General features: G+C 35.3%; 1 protein-coding gene across 2 annotated transcripts in view; it reads right to left on the minus strand.

Moving 5' to 3' along the window:
* Positions 1-16,381, minus strand: part of ldb2a (LIM domain binding 2a) — a 156,378-nt gene that overhangs the window by 27,756 nt on the left and 112,241 nt on the right. For both annotated transcript variants that reach the window (XM_005157342.6, NM_131314.1), the window contains 2 exon segments: positions 13,232-13,354; positions 4,382-4,465 (listed from right to left, as the gene is read on the minus strand). In XM_005157342.6, coding sequence (XP_005157399.3) covers positions 4,382-4,465; positions 13,232-13,354 — 207 coding nt within the window.

Consider the following 16,381-nt stretch of genomic DNA (forward strand, 5'->3'; position numbering starts at 1 on the left):
TATGAGTGTAAATGAGTGTGTATTGATGTTTTAGAGTACTGGGTTGCAGCTGGAAGGGCATCTGCTGTGTAAAACATATGCTGAATAAGTTGGCGGTTCATTCCGCTGTGGTGACTCCTGATGAATAAAGGGACTAAGCCAAAGGAAAATGAATGAATGAATAAATTCATTAAAAATGATTTTTTGGTAAAATTGAGAATTTATTAGTTTTAAAATAAAAACACGACATTAAAATAAAAAAAAAATTATGAAAATAAAATAATTTTTTGTTAAAATTATACAATTTGTAACATTTTGAAATGTGTACATTTCTTTTAATGTAAATTTGAGTCATTGATACAAGAAGTGAAATGACATTAATATTTTTAATTCAATTATTTTAAACTTAACTGTTAAATTTGTTACTTGTAATCCTATTACTAATAATAAAATACTAATAACAGATTTTATCTCCCAATAAAGTAATATTTTTACATCATGAATTCACTGAAAAAATAAACATTTATTTATAATTAACTGAGTAAAAAACTCATTTTTCTTTAATAAGTACTTCAAATAAGTTACTTTAGTTTCATTGCCATACTTTGACAGATTTTATGATTATTCTAAGGAAGTTTTTATAATACTTTTCTTATGTTTAAATTAAAATTTTGGTTAAATTTCAAGTAATTTTAATCTCAGTTTTATTATATTATATTTAAACTATTTCATAACAAAAATATATAGTTTAACTGTTTATAATACACAAAAACTTGTTTTCATATTTAATTATAGTACATAATAATTATACATTATAGACAACAGCAGTAAAACTACAAAACCAATATTTATGGTCATTGTTTTTTTTGTTTTTTTTTTCGTTTACAAACATTAAAGCTTTTGATTTGGTGTAAAACCTCAGGGAAAAGTCTGCTTTTTATTGCTGAGATTTAAAAATGTTGAAATGTCATCAAATAAAATATTAAAAACAAAATTGTTTTATATTTGAATGATCATTACTATTATTGCTGTTGTTTGTATTATTATTATTATTATTATTATTATTATTATTGCTATAATAGTAATAATAATAATTATTAAATTAATAAATTAATTAAATATTAATATATTATATTATACAATAATAGGGCGAAGCAGTGGCGCAGTAGGTGATGATGTTGCCTCACAGCAAAAAGGTCGCTGAGTCGCTTGTTCGATCCTCAGCTCAGGTGGCATTTCTGTGTGGAGTTTGCATGTTCTCTCTGCGTTCGCTGGGTTTCCTCCGGGTGCTCCGGTTTCCCCCACAGTTCAAAGACTTGCAGTACAGGTGAATTGGGTGAGTTAAATTGTCCCTAGTGTATGAGTGTGTGTGAATGAGTGTTTGTGGATGTTTCCCAGAGATGGGTTGTGGCTGGAAGGGCATCCGCTGAGTAAAAAGTGCTGAATAAGTTGGCGGTTCATTCCGCTGTGGCGACCCCAGATTAATAAAGGGACTAAGCCGACAAGAAAATAAATAAAAATGAATGGTTATAATTAATTATTATTATTTCTGCTGTTGTTGTTGTATTTTGTAATTATTGTTGTTATTATTGTTGTTGCTGTTTTTGTTATGATTATTATTACACACACAGCCTGTATGCAGTGTATACTACTTTATGCGCCATAGCTAAACACATGCAGTGAAGTATACGTCGCAAGACCCCTCTGTCCCATTCAACAGTGTAAAACACAGGTGTAGATGTGTCTGAAGGCCCACAGACGTGCAGTTAAAGACCTGCATCTAATCCAAATTTAATTCTCAATTCGGCTTAAGCTGCGCCGCTACATTTTACCTCAACGTTTATAAGTAAGCTTGTGCGTTTAAAGCGTGAAACAACAATAGAGAAAGACACACTCTGTGGGAGAAAAAAAAACAGAAACGTCTGTTTCGGAAACCTTGAAAGACTCTTCTTTATTTTTTCCCCTCTCGCTTCTCCCAGCAGTTCGCTATAAACAAGTTTGTGTTTGTGCTGAGCTGGAGCTCGACGCTCAGAGAGAGCCACAATGCCGCAGCTCAGCCGGGAACGCTCATTAATGTTATGCTAATTTTCTCGATCCAATTCATTTTCTCTCACTCTCTTGTTCTTTCATTTGCAAAAGCGAGCTGTCACTCACACTCAAATCACCAGAATAAACAAAGCCAATGCGAAAGCTGCCTAATAAATTCTGCGCGCACACACACACACACACACCGTCGCAGTCACATGTAGGGATGGGTATTGTTAAGGTTTTAACGGTATTACTAGTTTTATCTCTACCACTTATCGGTTTGGTACATTAACAGTTCTCCTATTAGTACTTTTGTAGTGTTTTTTATGAAAAAAACAAGCAAATTGAACAGAATTAACAACACTTTGCGCCCTATTTTCCGACTTTAATGCAGAGCGCAGGGCACAATAGCATTAAGGGCTATCTGAATTCACTTCTGCTATTTTAAGAATGGAAAAATCCGCTTTGCGCCGTGGCGCATGGTCTAACAGGGTTGAGCTTTTTCTTTTAATGAGGGTGTGTTTTAAGAATAAACCAATCAGAGTCTCATCTCCTATTCCCTTTAAGAGTCAGTTGTGTCGCGCCATAGCGCATTTGCTATTTACATGGCGGACTTTGTAAGTGGAAAAACTGAACACATCACAGCAAGAAATCAGTTCAACAGCGCATCTAAAGCGCGGGAATGAGAGATGAGCCTCCTCATTGTTTACTTTCACTTTTACTCTCATGGATAGAGGGCCGTGTTGTACACACAGACATCCTTTAGCCTATAAATAATTAATTTTGTTTATTAAGAGCAAAGATGTGTTTCAAAACTATTTCTAAATTCAGTTCTAATTTCCAGCAAACTAATAAATGAACAATAATAACAAAGTGTGTTCAAAAACCTGAGTTATATCCTAACACAAATGCTGTGCCCCATATGGTCTAAAACCTGACAGGTGGGCAAATCTAAGCTTGTTTTTAATAAAACAAATGTAAATGTGCATATAATAAATAATACTGCTAATAATAATAACATTATACAAAAGCAAATTAGACCTCCCCTAAGCCAGTCAATTGAACAGTGTATTTTAGTTCCACTAAATAGCAAAGCGCCAGCAATGCGCCTCAACACACCTCCTTTTTTAGACCAGAACACCTATGGGCGCACATATGAGCGCAAATGCATTTGCTATTTAAACAGCGTGCTGCAAAACGTCAAAACGACTCTTGCGCTGAGCTGAAACTACCAAACAACAACTGCGTCGCGCCTTCTGCCGCATTCGGCCTAGTGTATGATAGGGCCTTTTATGTTATTAATACGTTTTTAATGTAAAATAAAACAAAACCATAATAGTAAAACAAATATTTTTTTCCTGCAAAAGAATGTACAATGGTTCAAAGGAAAATGACTCTCAGTTTTTAACCATTCTTCTGGAGAAAAATCAACATGCTTGCATTTTCTGACAGAAGTCGGGATCTTTCTTGGTTTATTGTGCTCCCTGCAGTTGAAAATACCCTCTTTGAGTTGCAGTTAAATGAGATCATGCTTAAGATTTTTCATTAACGCATTTACACAAATGAGTTAACAGTGTTTTGGGAGTTAACAGTGTTTTGGGAGTTGCAAGATGGAGCATCTTGCAATGTTAAAATAAGCAGTTTTTGTAAATATTTTTTTTAATAAGCATAGTTTATTATTAGGCTATTCATAGGCAATATCTGTAAATACAGCTGATGTAAAAGCATTTTTTAATGTTTAAGATCTATTAAGCTACTGCAAAAACAAACTGTTTTCATTGTAACCGAATGTGTGTGTTTATGTAACTATTAATATTAGACTAATTTAGGTGATTGACTGCTGGCATAACAATGAGGATGATAAAGGTTAGTAGCTAGGCACTCCATTGAACAGAAATTGGGGGAAAAATAAACAGGGGGGGACTAATAATTCTCAGTTCAACTGTATATTGTTTCATTTTTAAATAAATATACCTGTAATGCAGGATGACAATGTAACATTATTTTAGCCGTAATTTGACTATTTTAAATGTAAAAAATTTTCAAAGCCAAACAAATAAAAAAAAAAAAACTGGGAACAAAGGTAAATATGATTTCAGTTTCATCTACATTTATGTTTTTAAAATGTTAATTAAGCTCAAAGTTGAACTTTAGTTTTCATTATCAATAATCATGTGAAAAAACCTAAAAGCTTTTAAGTCATGCTTGCTTAATGTGCAAATCTAAGTTGATAACCAACCTAATTCCGTATTTGGTAAACAGAATACCAAAATACCACAGAACTTTTATATAATGTATAAGTGCATCATGGTTTCACCAAAAGTCTTTTTATAAGGGAAATTGAAGTGAAATGAGCTATTTCTGTTGTGCTTACCCTGAGGTAGTTGAGGGTGAAGTTGGTCAGTCCCATACGGGTGATGTTTTTGGAGAGCTGCTCCAGGACTCCAGGATCTTGCGCCTGCAGGTGCACCAAAAATACATAAATAAAGAAACAAAAAATCACCTTATGACTAGAGGAGGCCATATGATGCATTGTACAGTTTTCCCTTTCCTCGTATCTGCTGGCATATACCATCTGCAAAGATACAACACTCACAGTCTCCCACAACATTGAGAACACTTCCCACAACACAGATCCACATCTGCCAAAATGTATCAATCCAAGCCCAGATATTACTTCTTTGAACCTTCACAATCAATTTTTCAAATTAAAACATAATGCGAGGCTTCAGTGAATTGTACTGCTGTTGCTTAACAGATGAAACTGGCAATTACATGGCAATTACATTGTTTGACCAATCACAGGGTTTAGCTGACCAATCAGAACACTATGGACTTTTTTTAAAAGGTGGGACTTTGTAAAAACGAGAAATCAAAAAAAGTGTTTGCGACTGGGGTGCGTTTCCTAAACAATGACGTAACTCACAGCTGAACTATCATAGTACGATGCATCATTTGGGAAAAGAAGTATGTAGTGACGAGTGTTTCCCAAAACTCATAGTTTCTCCGTTGCAGATCCATTGCTTGAACCACGTTAGTTATAACGGTAAATGCCACATACAGAGCCTGTGTTTCCTTTACAAATATTAATGAGAATATGACCTATCCTATTCTAAAACAAGTCACTTACAAAAGCTAACGCGTATTCTAATATCATATATAAATTATATGAACAAATAAATAATGAGGCTATTTATTATAAAACGAAATGTAATATTTATTATGTATTAGGAAATAAAAAAATCCTAATTCAATAATATTAATAATACTAATGATGATCATTATGATAATTATTATTATTTTATTATTATGTATTAGAAATGGAAAAAATTCTAATTTTTTAATAATATTAGAAATACTAATGATGATCATGATGATAATTATTCATGTTTTTATTATTATGTATTAGAAATGGAAAAAATATGAATTTAATAATAATATTAATAATACTAATGATGATCATGATGATAATTATTATTATTTTTATTATTATGTATTAGAAATGGAAAAAATCAGATTTATTAATAATATTAATAATACTAATGATGATCATGATGATAATTATTATTATTTTTATTATTATGTATTAGAAATGGAAAAAATATGAATTTAATAATAATATTAATAATACTAATGATGATCATGATGATAATGATTAATATTTTTATTATTATGTATTAGAAATGGAAAAAATCTGAATTTATTAATAATATTAAAAATACTAATGATGATCATGATGATAATTATTATTATTTTTATTATTATGTATTAGAAATGGAAAAAATCTGAATTTATTAATAATATTATTAATACTAATGATGATCATGATGATAATAATAATAATAATAATTATTATTATTATTATTATTACTAAGTAGAATATTGTTTATTTAGTTTTTAGAAAAGTCTACTTTTACAATTTGACACTTGTAAACCACTGCAGAAAGTTCTAACCAGCAGGCCCATGTCATATACAGTACTGATCCTTAATAAATAACCCACTATAAATTAAAAGAATTAACGTTTGTTTTTTGTTTTCACAAGCTTTGGAGACGTAACATAAATTCCGCTTTTAAATATTACGTTACAGCTTTCGGCATGAGGCTGTGTTCAAAATGACATTAATGTTTTCAACGTGAACTGCGAAGTGAGCGCAATTGTAAACATGAAGATCGCTAAAACTGAACTGTAAAAATAGTTTGAAAGCAAATTACAACTAAGGGAGATGACCTTAATATTTTTTATTTTTGATAATTCCAACTTTGAATGTTCTAAATAAATAGGGCATAGGGGGGGGGGGTAACTAGGAATAGAACACAGCCAGGAACTATGTTTCTAACTACAGCTCCAGAGCTGTAGTTGCGAGTGCTTAAATTTATGACGCAGTTTGCGAATGTTCGTAGGAGCGACGGATTTGGGAAACGGCAAATCAACAAACTATGTTTGTAACGACAGAACTTGCAACCTTAGTTGGCTAACAATGGTTTTGGGAAACGCACCCCTTATTGACAATAGATTGAAGAAGATCTTTTTATTCTCTCAGTGTTCTCTCATATCTAAGAGTGTGTGTAGCAAACATGCCGGCCTGTGGTAAAAACACTGAGGAATGTTTGTGTGTTAGATGAGGAGGACAGGAGCAACACTATTAGATGACTGATTATGTAAAATAAATTAATATGTAAAGCACTGATTATATATGTTAAATACTCATATGAAGCTATATGTGTCAGAAGCTGGAGTGAGCAACATATTATCACGGTAATGTACCATCATGATAATGTATGCAAACACTTTTCATAAGTTGCATCTATGCTCTGGTGTCAACACAGTTGCTGACATAGACCTGTGACATCTCTGGTGACCTTAACAAGCTGGCAGAGAGCCAATTATAACAGGACCACCTACAGTAAAAACTTATCTAAGTATAGTCAAAAGTTAAAACAAGTCCACATGGGGATGTGGCACAGAAACTGTATACAGATTGTGAAAAACACAGACACTATAGGAATTGTCCAGGAGAGACTTCAGAATGCTCTGTGGTCTGCTCTGCACTTTCTCTGCTTTATTATGGAGATTAAAGACTACTAAGGAGTCGGCAATTATGACAAATGGCTCCGAAGGTGAGGCTGAAAACGACAAGAGATGCACAAATAATGTACAGTATGTGACAATTACAACACAGGCTCATTTGGAAATATGGGCATCAGCCTACATTTTTGCAAAACTTAAAATACATTGCTCCTGATATGTTTGGTTACATGATTCAGATGACAAAACCACTAGCGGGCGCTGTCTACAATTTTTGAAAATCTTAAATCTGTTACTTAGGGTTTGTTTTGTTGTACGTTTCAGATACACATCCTTTGTACACATCCAGTAGAAGGCAGTGCTTGTCGTATACATACCAGCTAGCAGACCACTGACTTAAACAACCCAGGCTCATTCTGAAAACGTAGTCCCATGGACTTTTCTGGAGATGGCGAAATACGTCCTAGGAGGTTTGTATTTTTGCAGTTTTTGTATTCGCGAATCCGTGAGAGACCGCTGTGTGCTCTTTTTTTGCTTCTCAAATGTCTTTCTCGAGTGCCGTTCACACTCGCACTGTTCTCGTGTAAACCCACCTGAGGCCGCTGTCAACCGACTGAATGACTGAATGATTGACGGGCGACCGTCCAATCGACTGACCCACCCTCCTCCTTCCCTAAACCCAAACAATTTTACCGATTGACCTGCCCGTCCGCTTACTACCCTAAACCCAAGCAACGATTTTAAAAAAGCCGTCCAGAAAAAGAAAAGCTCTCGTCTGATTTTTACCACGTTTTCGGATTTTACCATCAATCTCACCCTGTTATGAACTCCTTCACTTTATTTTTTGGATTCTGTTTTTGTCTCACCTGATTTCTGGAACCGATCATCCCCGGACTACAACCTGGTCGTTGTCGTCAACTCCTCTCTGTGTCTCAAGTTCGCCAACGAACACGACAAGCTAACAGGACAAACTGGTTGCGGCGGGAAAGCCCTTTACATGAAGGTAAGCGCCAAAAGGAACGGCAGCATACTGCCCCATAGCGTTCGCTTAAAAAATTAAATGCAGCCATACATACCTCCGGCTACATAATTCGTGGATTCTAGGGACTACGTTTTCAAAATGAGCCTGTGTTAGACTAAAAACCTATACTAAACTCAACTAATAGTGTTTTTAAAAGCAAATACAAGAGAAAATGCACTGCAACCATGAAGGTTTACCTTGATTTTACATCCCTTTTATTGTTATTTTTGCAGAACCATGCTTTAGAAAGTACAACATCATACAAAGTGAGCTATCAAGCAAACTGACCACACCAGAAAAGTTGACAATATGGATATAAACAGGAGAGGTACATATATTCAGCTACAAATCATAGACTTAGTTAAGCTGTTTTGTGGTATTTATTTAATGTTTGCAATTATTTAATAATGTAATGTCCCTGTAAATATCACAACCTAGGCTCATTATTGATACGTACCCGTGTACACATTCCTGGAGATCGCGAAATACGTCCCGAGAGGTACTTTTTTTTTTGCATTTTTAGTTTTCGCGAATCCATCAGAGGCTGCTGTGTACGCTTTTTCAAAATATCAAATTTCTATCATGAGAGCCATTCAAGCCAGCTGCTCTTGCGTAAATCCACCAGAGGCCGCTGTTGATTGACTGACCAATCTCTCCACCCACCCCCTTCCATAAACCCAACCGATAGTGTTTTCAAAAGCACTGATTGACCAGCCCACTGCCTTCCCTAAACCCGACTGACAGAGTTTTTTTAAAAGCAATTCAGAAAAGAAAAGCCCTAATCGATTCTTACCAATTTTTCAGATCTTACCACATTCTCACCTTGTTATTTACTTCTTTATTTTTATTTTTTGCCATTTATTTTACTTGCTTTCTGGTCCCGTTCTTTGCCAGACTCTAAACCAATCGTCACGGTCAACTCCTCTTTGCGTCTTAATTCTACCGATGTACTTGGCTAGCTTTTGGGCAAACTGGCAAAAAAAAGCCATGCGTTAGCAGTCAGCTGTTAGCGCAAAAAACTTGAAGCCGTTAGCAGCGTCAAACCACCACATATCGTTTGTTTTAACCCCTTCAGACCTGAATTATGTTCCAAATTTCAGAAAAATGGGATGTCATGTGATGTCCATTGTAATGGACGCAGGGTCTGAAGGGGTTAAAAACAAAATGCAGCCATACCTAGCTCTGGCTACATAATTCATGCTCTCCAGAAATGTATACGGGGGTACGTTTTTACAATAAGGCTGTGCTGAAATCAGGGGTGTTATCCCCCCTCACTTTTAAAGACAGACCATTTAGAAACAGGTAATTGATAATAAAATGAACGTAAAATTTTAAATCTCATTCAGCTGTCCCCCCCACTTTTAAAATGTCTGCCAGGCCCCTGATTTAAATATCCTTAGTTTGAAAAGGAACATAAGTTGATGGCATTATACTGCCCCCTAGTGTTCATTTTACCTAGAAACTGCAGTCAAAAGCATGTCAAAGTACTTTTTTAGGACTTTACAAAAATGTAGGCTGAAGCATGCATTTCCAAAGAGCCTGTGTTAAAAAATAATGCTTATTAATCTATTCTTATACAACCAAATAACAAAAACACATTAAACGACATCAAATGGCCTTTTTAAATACAAACACATTTGATTAGTCTCTTTCTCTAAGTATTACACATATGAATATGTGAGGATGTGTCTCCATCAATGCCTGTGGTAATTGTGCCGCTGCTTGAGATGCTAGAAAAGCAATGCGATTCATCTGAATCACTGTGATTACACTGAATATGTTTCTGATACAGATCTGAGGCATTGAATCAGTCGTGTGCCGCAGCTGCTAATTAATAGCGACTGTCTAAAATGTTAAAGTGCATATGAATTACAAACTAATGCTGTTTGCATTCTGGTAAATCATTGATTCATCAAGGGAAATTGTGTTTAGCAGCATGAGTAGCGTCAGCCAATCACAGAGCTCCTGTTATTTGATTGGGCAGGAAAGCAGAAAGTATAGAGCATCTGAAATATGGATTTCTCCAATTTGCTCATATTCTCATCAGGCTTGATCAGATGAGTTTGACTGAGTTTCGGCGCAACTTTACCCATGTGTATCAGAATGAGACGATCAAACGTGCTGCAGGAACTCTTGCACGATCCCTGTCATAAAATCTTTCAAAGCTCTTTCTCGCTCATTCACTCTCTCTCTCTCTCTCTCTCTCTTTCTCTCCACCAGAATACAGAGCCCCAAAGGGCCCAATTTAAAAGCATGTGAGTTTCACAAGCTGCTGTGAACAAACTTTGGAAAACTAAACTCTCTAAATCTACAAGGGAAGAGATGAGTTAAAACTCAACTGTGATGTAAAGCTCGGTATTCTGAAAGCCTAAACAGCAAGGAGTCATTAGGAGTTCTGCTTTATAATGAGAAAACGACATGAATCCTATGATTTCAGCTCTTTATGTCCTTCAAAACTGTTCATTACACTCTATAAATGACTCATTTGACCTTTTGATTTTTACATTTTATTATGGTTAAACCGTTCATTCATTCACTCATTTTTCTTTAGTTTAGTCCCTTATTAATCAGGGCTTGCCACAGAGGAATGATCCGCTAACTAGAGTTGGGTCGATAGACGATGCCATCATCCATAGCCAGCTCAGCATCGTGATCCTTCGCCCCGCCCCTGTCGCAGCAGCAACCCGCTCGCGAAAAACACACACTCAGGCCCCTTTTACACTAACACGTCTTAGTTTTAAATTGCATTTTAGAATGAAATTGATCCACATCCACACTGGCGTTTCATCTAGCATTTCTGAATAGATTCATCCACACTATACTCCTGAAAACTCACATCACGTGACCACACACACACTCTGGCATGCGCTTGAGCAGTATATGCTCACGTCTGCGCTCAAGGCAGGCAGTATGGGGTGTTATGAGCACAAAACCCCTGAGAGCAGCGCACGTCAGACAGTTTAACAAGGATGTACTGCCGGAACACGTCTCTCTGTAGTTGTTAAACATGATATTGAGTTCATCTTCTCTATCTAACGACTCTTCGGTCTTTTGAATCTATCAGGCAACGTGTCACAGCGCCAGTACTCTGCTTCAGTCTTTCACTTTCACGCTTGTCTTTAGTAATTTTAGCGAAAACCTCAGATACTGTTGGTTGGTTGCTGTTGGTTGTGCACCTTTTTTAATCAACCAAGTTTGTCGACGCCATGATAACAACACAGATCACTCTGCCTATTCATGCCAGAGTCCCATACAAAAAGTGATTGACAGGTGGTAATTTGTGTTTAACTTATATTTTTTTATTTATGATTTGAGTTATTAAGGATAAAACAAAAACCGTACTCGTCAGGTAAATGAAACGGTAGATAAATCGTTATAAATTAATTAATTATTCATAAACAATGAATTCACCGCTGCCTACAATGACTATGTCATCGTCTATCACGACGTTTCACATTAGAAATTGTACATTGCCAAATTGGTCGACATCGCCTAATTCAACCGCCAACTTATACAGCATATGTTTAGCACAGCGGATGCCCTTCCAGCTGCAACCCAACACTGGGAAACACCCATACACTTTTACATAAACACACATACACTACGGCCAATTTAGTTTATTCATTTCCACACAGAAATGCCAACTAACCCAGCCAGGGCTCAAGCCAGTGCCCTTCTCGCTGTGTAACGAACCGCGCTAACTGGGCAAACGAAACAGGTTCTGAAACAAAAGTGTAGGTGTGAAAGCACCCTTATTCTTATGAATTGAAAGTCTGCAGCTCCCCCTTCTTATCAGCAATGGGTTTTGATTTCTTACATGCTCTTCAAATGAAAAAGATTCGGTTTGCAATAAAACAAAAGCCAGAACAGTTCCAGAAAGTCCCTTTTCTACATATTTTATGGAGAAATCTATATGTTAATTGCCCCTTTTTCCTTTCTTTTCTTTTTTGTTTGTTTTTTATTACTTTCATTTTTGTTATGTTTGTATATCTTTGTTTATATATGTGGTATTTTACCTTTTATTTATATAATGTACTTATTTAGTGTATAATTATGTTTTCCTGATAATTTCTTGTTTGGTGAATTGTATCAGTGCGTATATCTATATGTATTAATATTATGTATATTTTAATGTCTGACCTAAGATTAACCTAATTAAAAAATAAATAAATAAATATTTCAGCATATTGTTACACTGGATTAGAAGTAGAGATATTTCATTTAATTTGCACATGTATGTTTGTGGGAATAGGTAAAAATACAATGTATGAGTCAAAATGATACATTTTTCTTTCATGCCAAAAATTGACAGTGCCCCCTAGTGGATTTGTCATCTGAAACATGCAACAAAACGTACCCAGAGCAATGTATTTTAAGTTTTGCAAAAATTAACAGTTTTCCTCAGTTGTTTTACAAGTTTTATTTCATTTACAAGTTTAGTTCGATTAGACTGACATGACATAAGCTAATGATAATGTTATAAATAGCAGAGAGTTGTATGAAAGCAATTCATGCACATCCAAAAGCATTTACAATTTGTTGGAAGGAATGAGAAACTGCTACTAGGATGTGCTCAAATTACTAATTGTTTTAAGAAATGCATGAACTGTTGTGCAAATGTAAATATTGTTGACAGAAATTCACCAAAGCCAGAGAAAAACTGTAATATTAGAATATTATAACAAAGATCATGTTAAATTTCTTGACTTTCAAATAGTTTAATTATCTCCACCAGATATTGTCCTGTCCTAACAAAAGCATACTGTATATTAATTTAGCCTTCAGGTAATTAATACATCTCAATTTACAAAATGTATACTTATGTTTTGTGTCACATATTTCAAATATATTCTAAACATTACTAAATGCTTTTAAACTAACATTTAATGGATTATTGAGCATTAAATCAACATGTTTAAATGAATCCTGAAAGATCACATGACAATACAGACAGAAGAAATGATGGAAACAAATCCCATTTAAAAACATACTCCAATAGAAAACAAGGCTTTTAAATAGTAACTATCTTTTTGTGTGTGTGAGTGTGTGTGTGTGTGTGTGTTTGATCAAATATATGCTGCCACGGTGAGCAAAAGAAACCAAAAATCTTCACACTGTTGAATATTTATAGCCAAATCCTCTGAGCGCTGGGACGGAGAGATAAATCAAACTCACGTGCATGGCGAGAATGCTCCGCGGGATTAGTTCCCGATACTGTCTGATGTTGAAGTGCCACGTCTTGATCCTCATCAGATCGTCAAAGGCAAACTCTAGAATCAGCCGGCCCTCCGTACACACCTGAGAAAGCAGACATTCAGAGATCGGTCATGTTTTCTATGAAGAATACAGTCTGCTGATTATTCTCTGTACTATTTGTCATGGAAAAGTAACTCTTGTGCAACATTATGAAGATATTTTGTTTTTTGGTTGAACTTTTTTGGGATAATTCTGGCTGTAAGGTAAACAGCACATGCAGTTGAAGTCAGAATTATTAGCCCCCTTTAATTTTTTTTCTTTTTTTTAAATATTTCCCAAATGATGTTTAACAGAGCAAGGAAATTTTCACAAATATGTTTTTTCTTCTGGAGAAAATAAATCAGATATTAGAGATGAGTTATTAAAACTATTACATTTAGAAATGTGATGAAAAAATCTTCTTTCCCTTAAACAGAAATTGGGGAAAAAATAAACAGGGGGGCTAATAATTCAGGCTTCAACTGTATTTGGGTGTATCGCCCACATTTACTTCATTTATCTATCCTTCATGTTCTTCCCGTGCTGATGTGGGTTTCCTCCGAGTGCTCCAGTTTCAATCCAAAGACATGTGCTATAGGTGAATTAAATTAACTAAATTGATCGTATGAGTGTGTGTGTGTGTGTTAATAAGTGTGTATGGGTGTTTCCCAGCATTGGGTTGCTGCTGGAAAGGCATCTACTGCATAAAACTTATGCTGAAATATACTCCAAAATAGAGACTAAGCCGAACGAAAATTAATCAAAAAAATTATTCAAATATGATTCCTTGAATTTACTAAAATTTTTTGAGTTAAGTGGTTGTAAACAATAAGTTTGGGCTGGATTTAAACAAACAAATTAAGTTAAACATTACTAAATTTAATTTGTTTGCTTAAATCCAGCCCAAACTAATTGTTTTCATATAAAGAAATAAATAAACAAGCAAACAAATAAATAAAAAACAATAAATAAATAAAATAAATAAACAAATCAATCAATCGATAAAAAAATTAATTAAAAACTACCAAAAAATCAGGACGACAATACGGATTTTTAGGTGTAAACAATGTGATGATAGCTTTTCTCACATAAAACAGTAAAATACAGAGAAAATCACTACAAAATACAGTGCCTTTTTTTTTTTTTGTTTTATAATGCATTTTGCATAAAATTAAGTAATTATTTATGCCCCCCCCCCCCACAAAAATACAACAGAACGTCAGTGTAGACTTTAGTGTGTAATATATATATATATATATATATATATATATATATATATATATATATAGATGTTAGAGAAAAAAATTATTTAAATTAATTAAAATTAGTGTATCAGTCCTGATTATGTATTAGTGTGTGTGTGTGTGTGTGTGTGTATATAATAATATATATATATATTTCTCTTCTTCTCTTTTTATTATGTTTTTTATTTTTTATTTTAAAACCATTTTATGTAGTTATAATCAGGACTGATACACTTTGGGAAATCTAGTGAAAGTTTAAATTTTTTCTGACATCTATTTTTTTGGATGAACAGGATTAATAAAAACTCATACAGTTCCAGAATGCATCATCAAAATGCACTAATACAGTCAATTCATGTAAGCTGTGCTTTTTAAATCCAGACCACAGAGTTTTGAAGCCATTTCCTAATAAAGGTGTTGATGTTATATACACCTGAACCTCAGGGCAACAAATGGAAATTCCTTAGACGAGCTTCCACAAAGCAACAAAACACAGAATACATGCAGAGGTCATCAACCGTCCGCAATTACAAAACAACAACAACAACAACAACAAACAGGATGAGAAAAACATTTTGCTGAATTTAGAGCTGTGCTGCTCGAAGCCCCTATGTTCTGTTGCTGGGGCAACCTGAGGATGAGGAGGAGGAAGGGGGGGAGGAGCGTCAGCTGATTAGTTGGCATGGCAACGGCAAAGATGTAATCCCGCCAGAGCCACTCTAATCAATGCCCTCAGCACAGATGGGCTCTGGAGGATCAACAAGAGGAGAGCACAGCGCCATCACATGACCACACGCTTTCACATTCCCCCGCTCGCTCTCTCACACACACACACACACACACACACACACACACACACACACACACACACACACACACACACACACACACACACACACACACACACACACACACACACACACACACACACACACACACACACACACACACACACACACACACACACACACACACACACACACACACACACACACACACACTTCTGCTGTTTGTCTCCTTATTTCTGTCTCTCGTCTGTCTTTGAGTCCTGTGTTCAGCAACAACACTGTTACATGCTGAGGAAGGCGCCAAAGTGAAAATACAAGCGTCTGTCTTTCAGCATCCCTCTATCGCTACATATTTCTGCTTCAGGATGTGTTTGAAAATTCTTCATTCATTTTCCTTCAGCTTAGTCTCTTTATTTATCAGGGGTCGCCACAGTGGAATGAACCACCAACTCATCCAGCATGTTTTTTTACACAGCAGATGCCTTTCAGCTGCAACCTAGTACTGGGAAACACCCATGCACACTCATACAGTGCATCCGGAAAGTATTCACAGCGCTTCACTTTTTCCACTATTATTAATGATACAGCTTTATTCCAAAATGAATTAAATTAATGTTTTTCCTCAAAATTCCACACACAATACCCCATAATGACAATGTGAAAAAAGAGTTTTTGAAATTGTTGCAAATTTATTAAAAATAAAAAAACCTGAAAAATCACATGCGCAAAAGTATTTACAGCTATTACAGTGAAGCTCTAAATTGAGCTCAGGTACATTCTGCTTCCACTGATCGCTCTTAAGATGTTTCAGCAGCTTCATTGGAGTTCACCTGTGGTCAATTCATTTGATCGGACATGATTTGAAAAGGCATACACCTGTCTATAGAAGGCCCCAGGGTTGACACAAACCAAGCATGAAGACAAAGGAATTGTCTGTAGACCTCAGAGACAGGATTGTCTCGAGGCACAAGGCTGGGGAAGGTTACAGAAAAATTTCTGCTGTCTGAAAGTTTCAATGAGCACAGCGGCCGCCATCATCCGTAAGTGGAAGATGTTTA

The sequence above is a fragment of the Danio rerio genome, chromosome 14 (assembly GCF_049306965.1).
Source record: "Danio rerio strain Tuebingen ecotype United States chromosome 14, GRCz12tu, whole genome shotgun sequence".
NCBI lineage: Eukaryota > Metazoa > Chordata > Actinopteri > Cypriniformes > Danionidae > Danio > Danio rerio.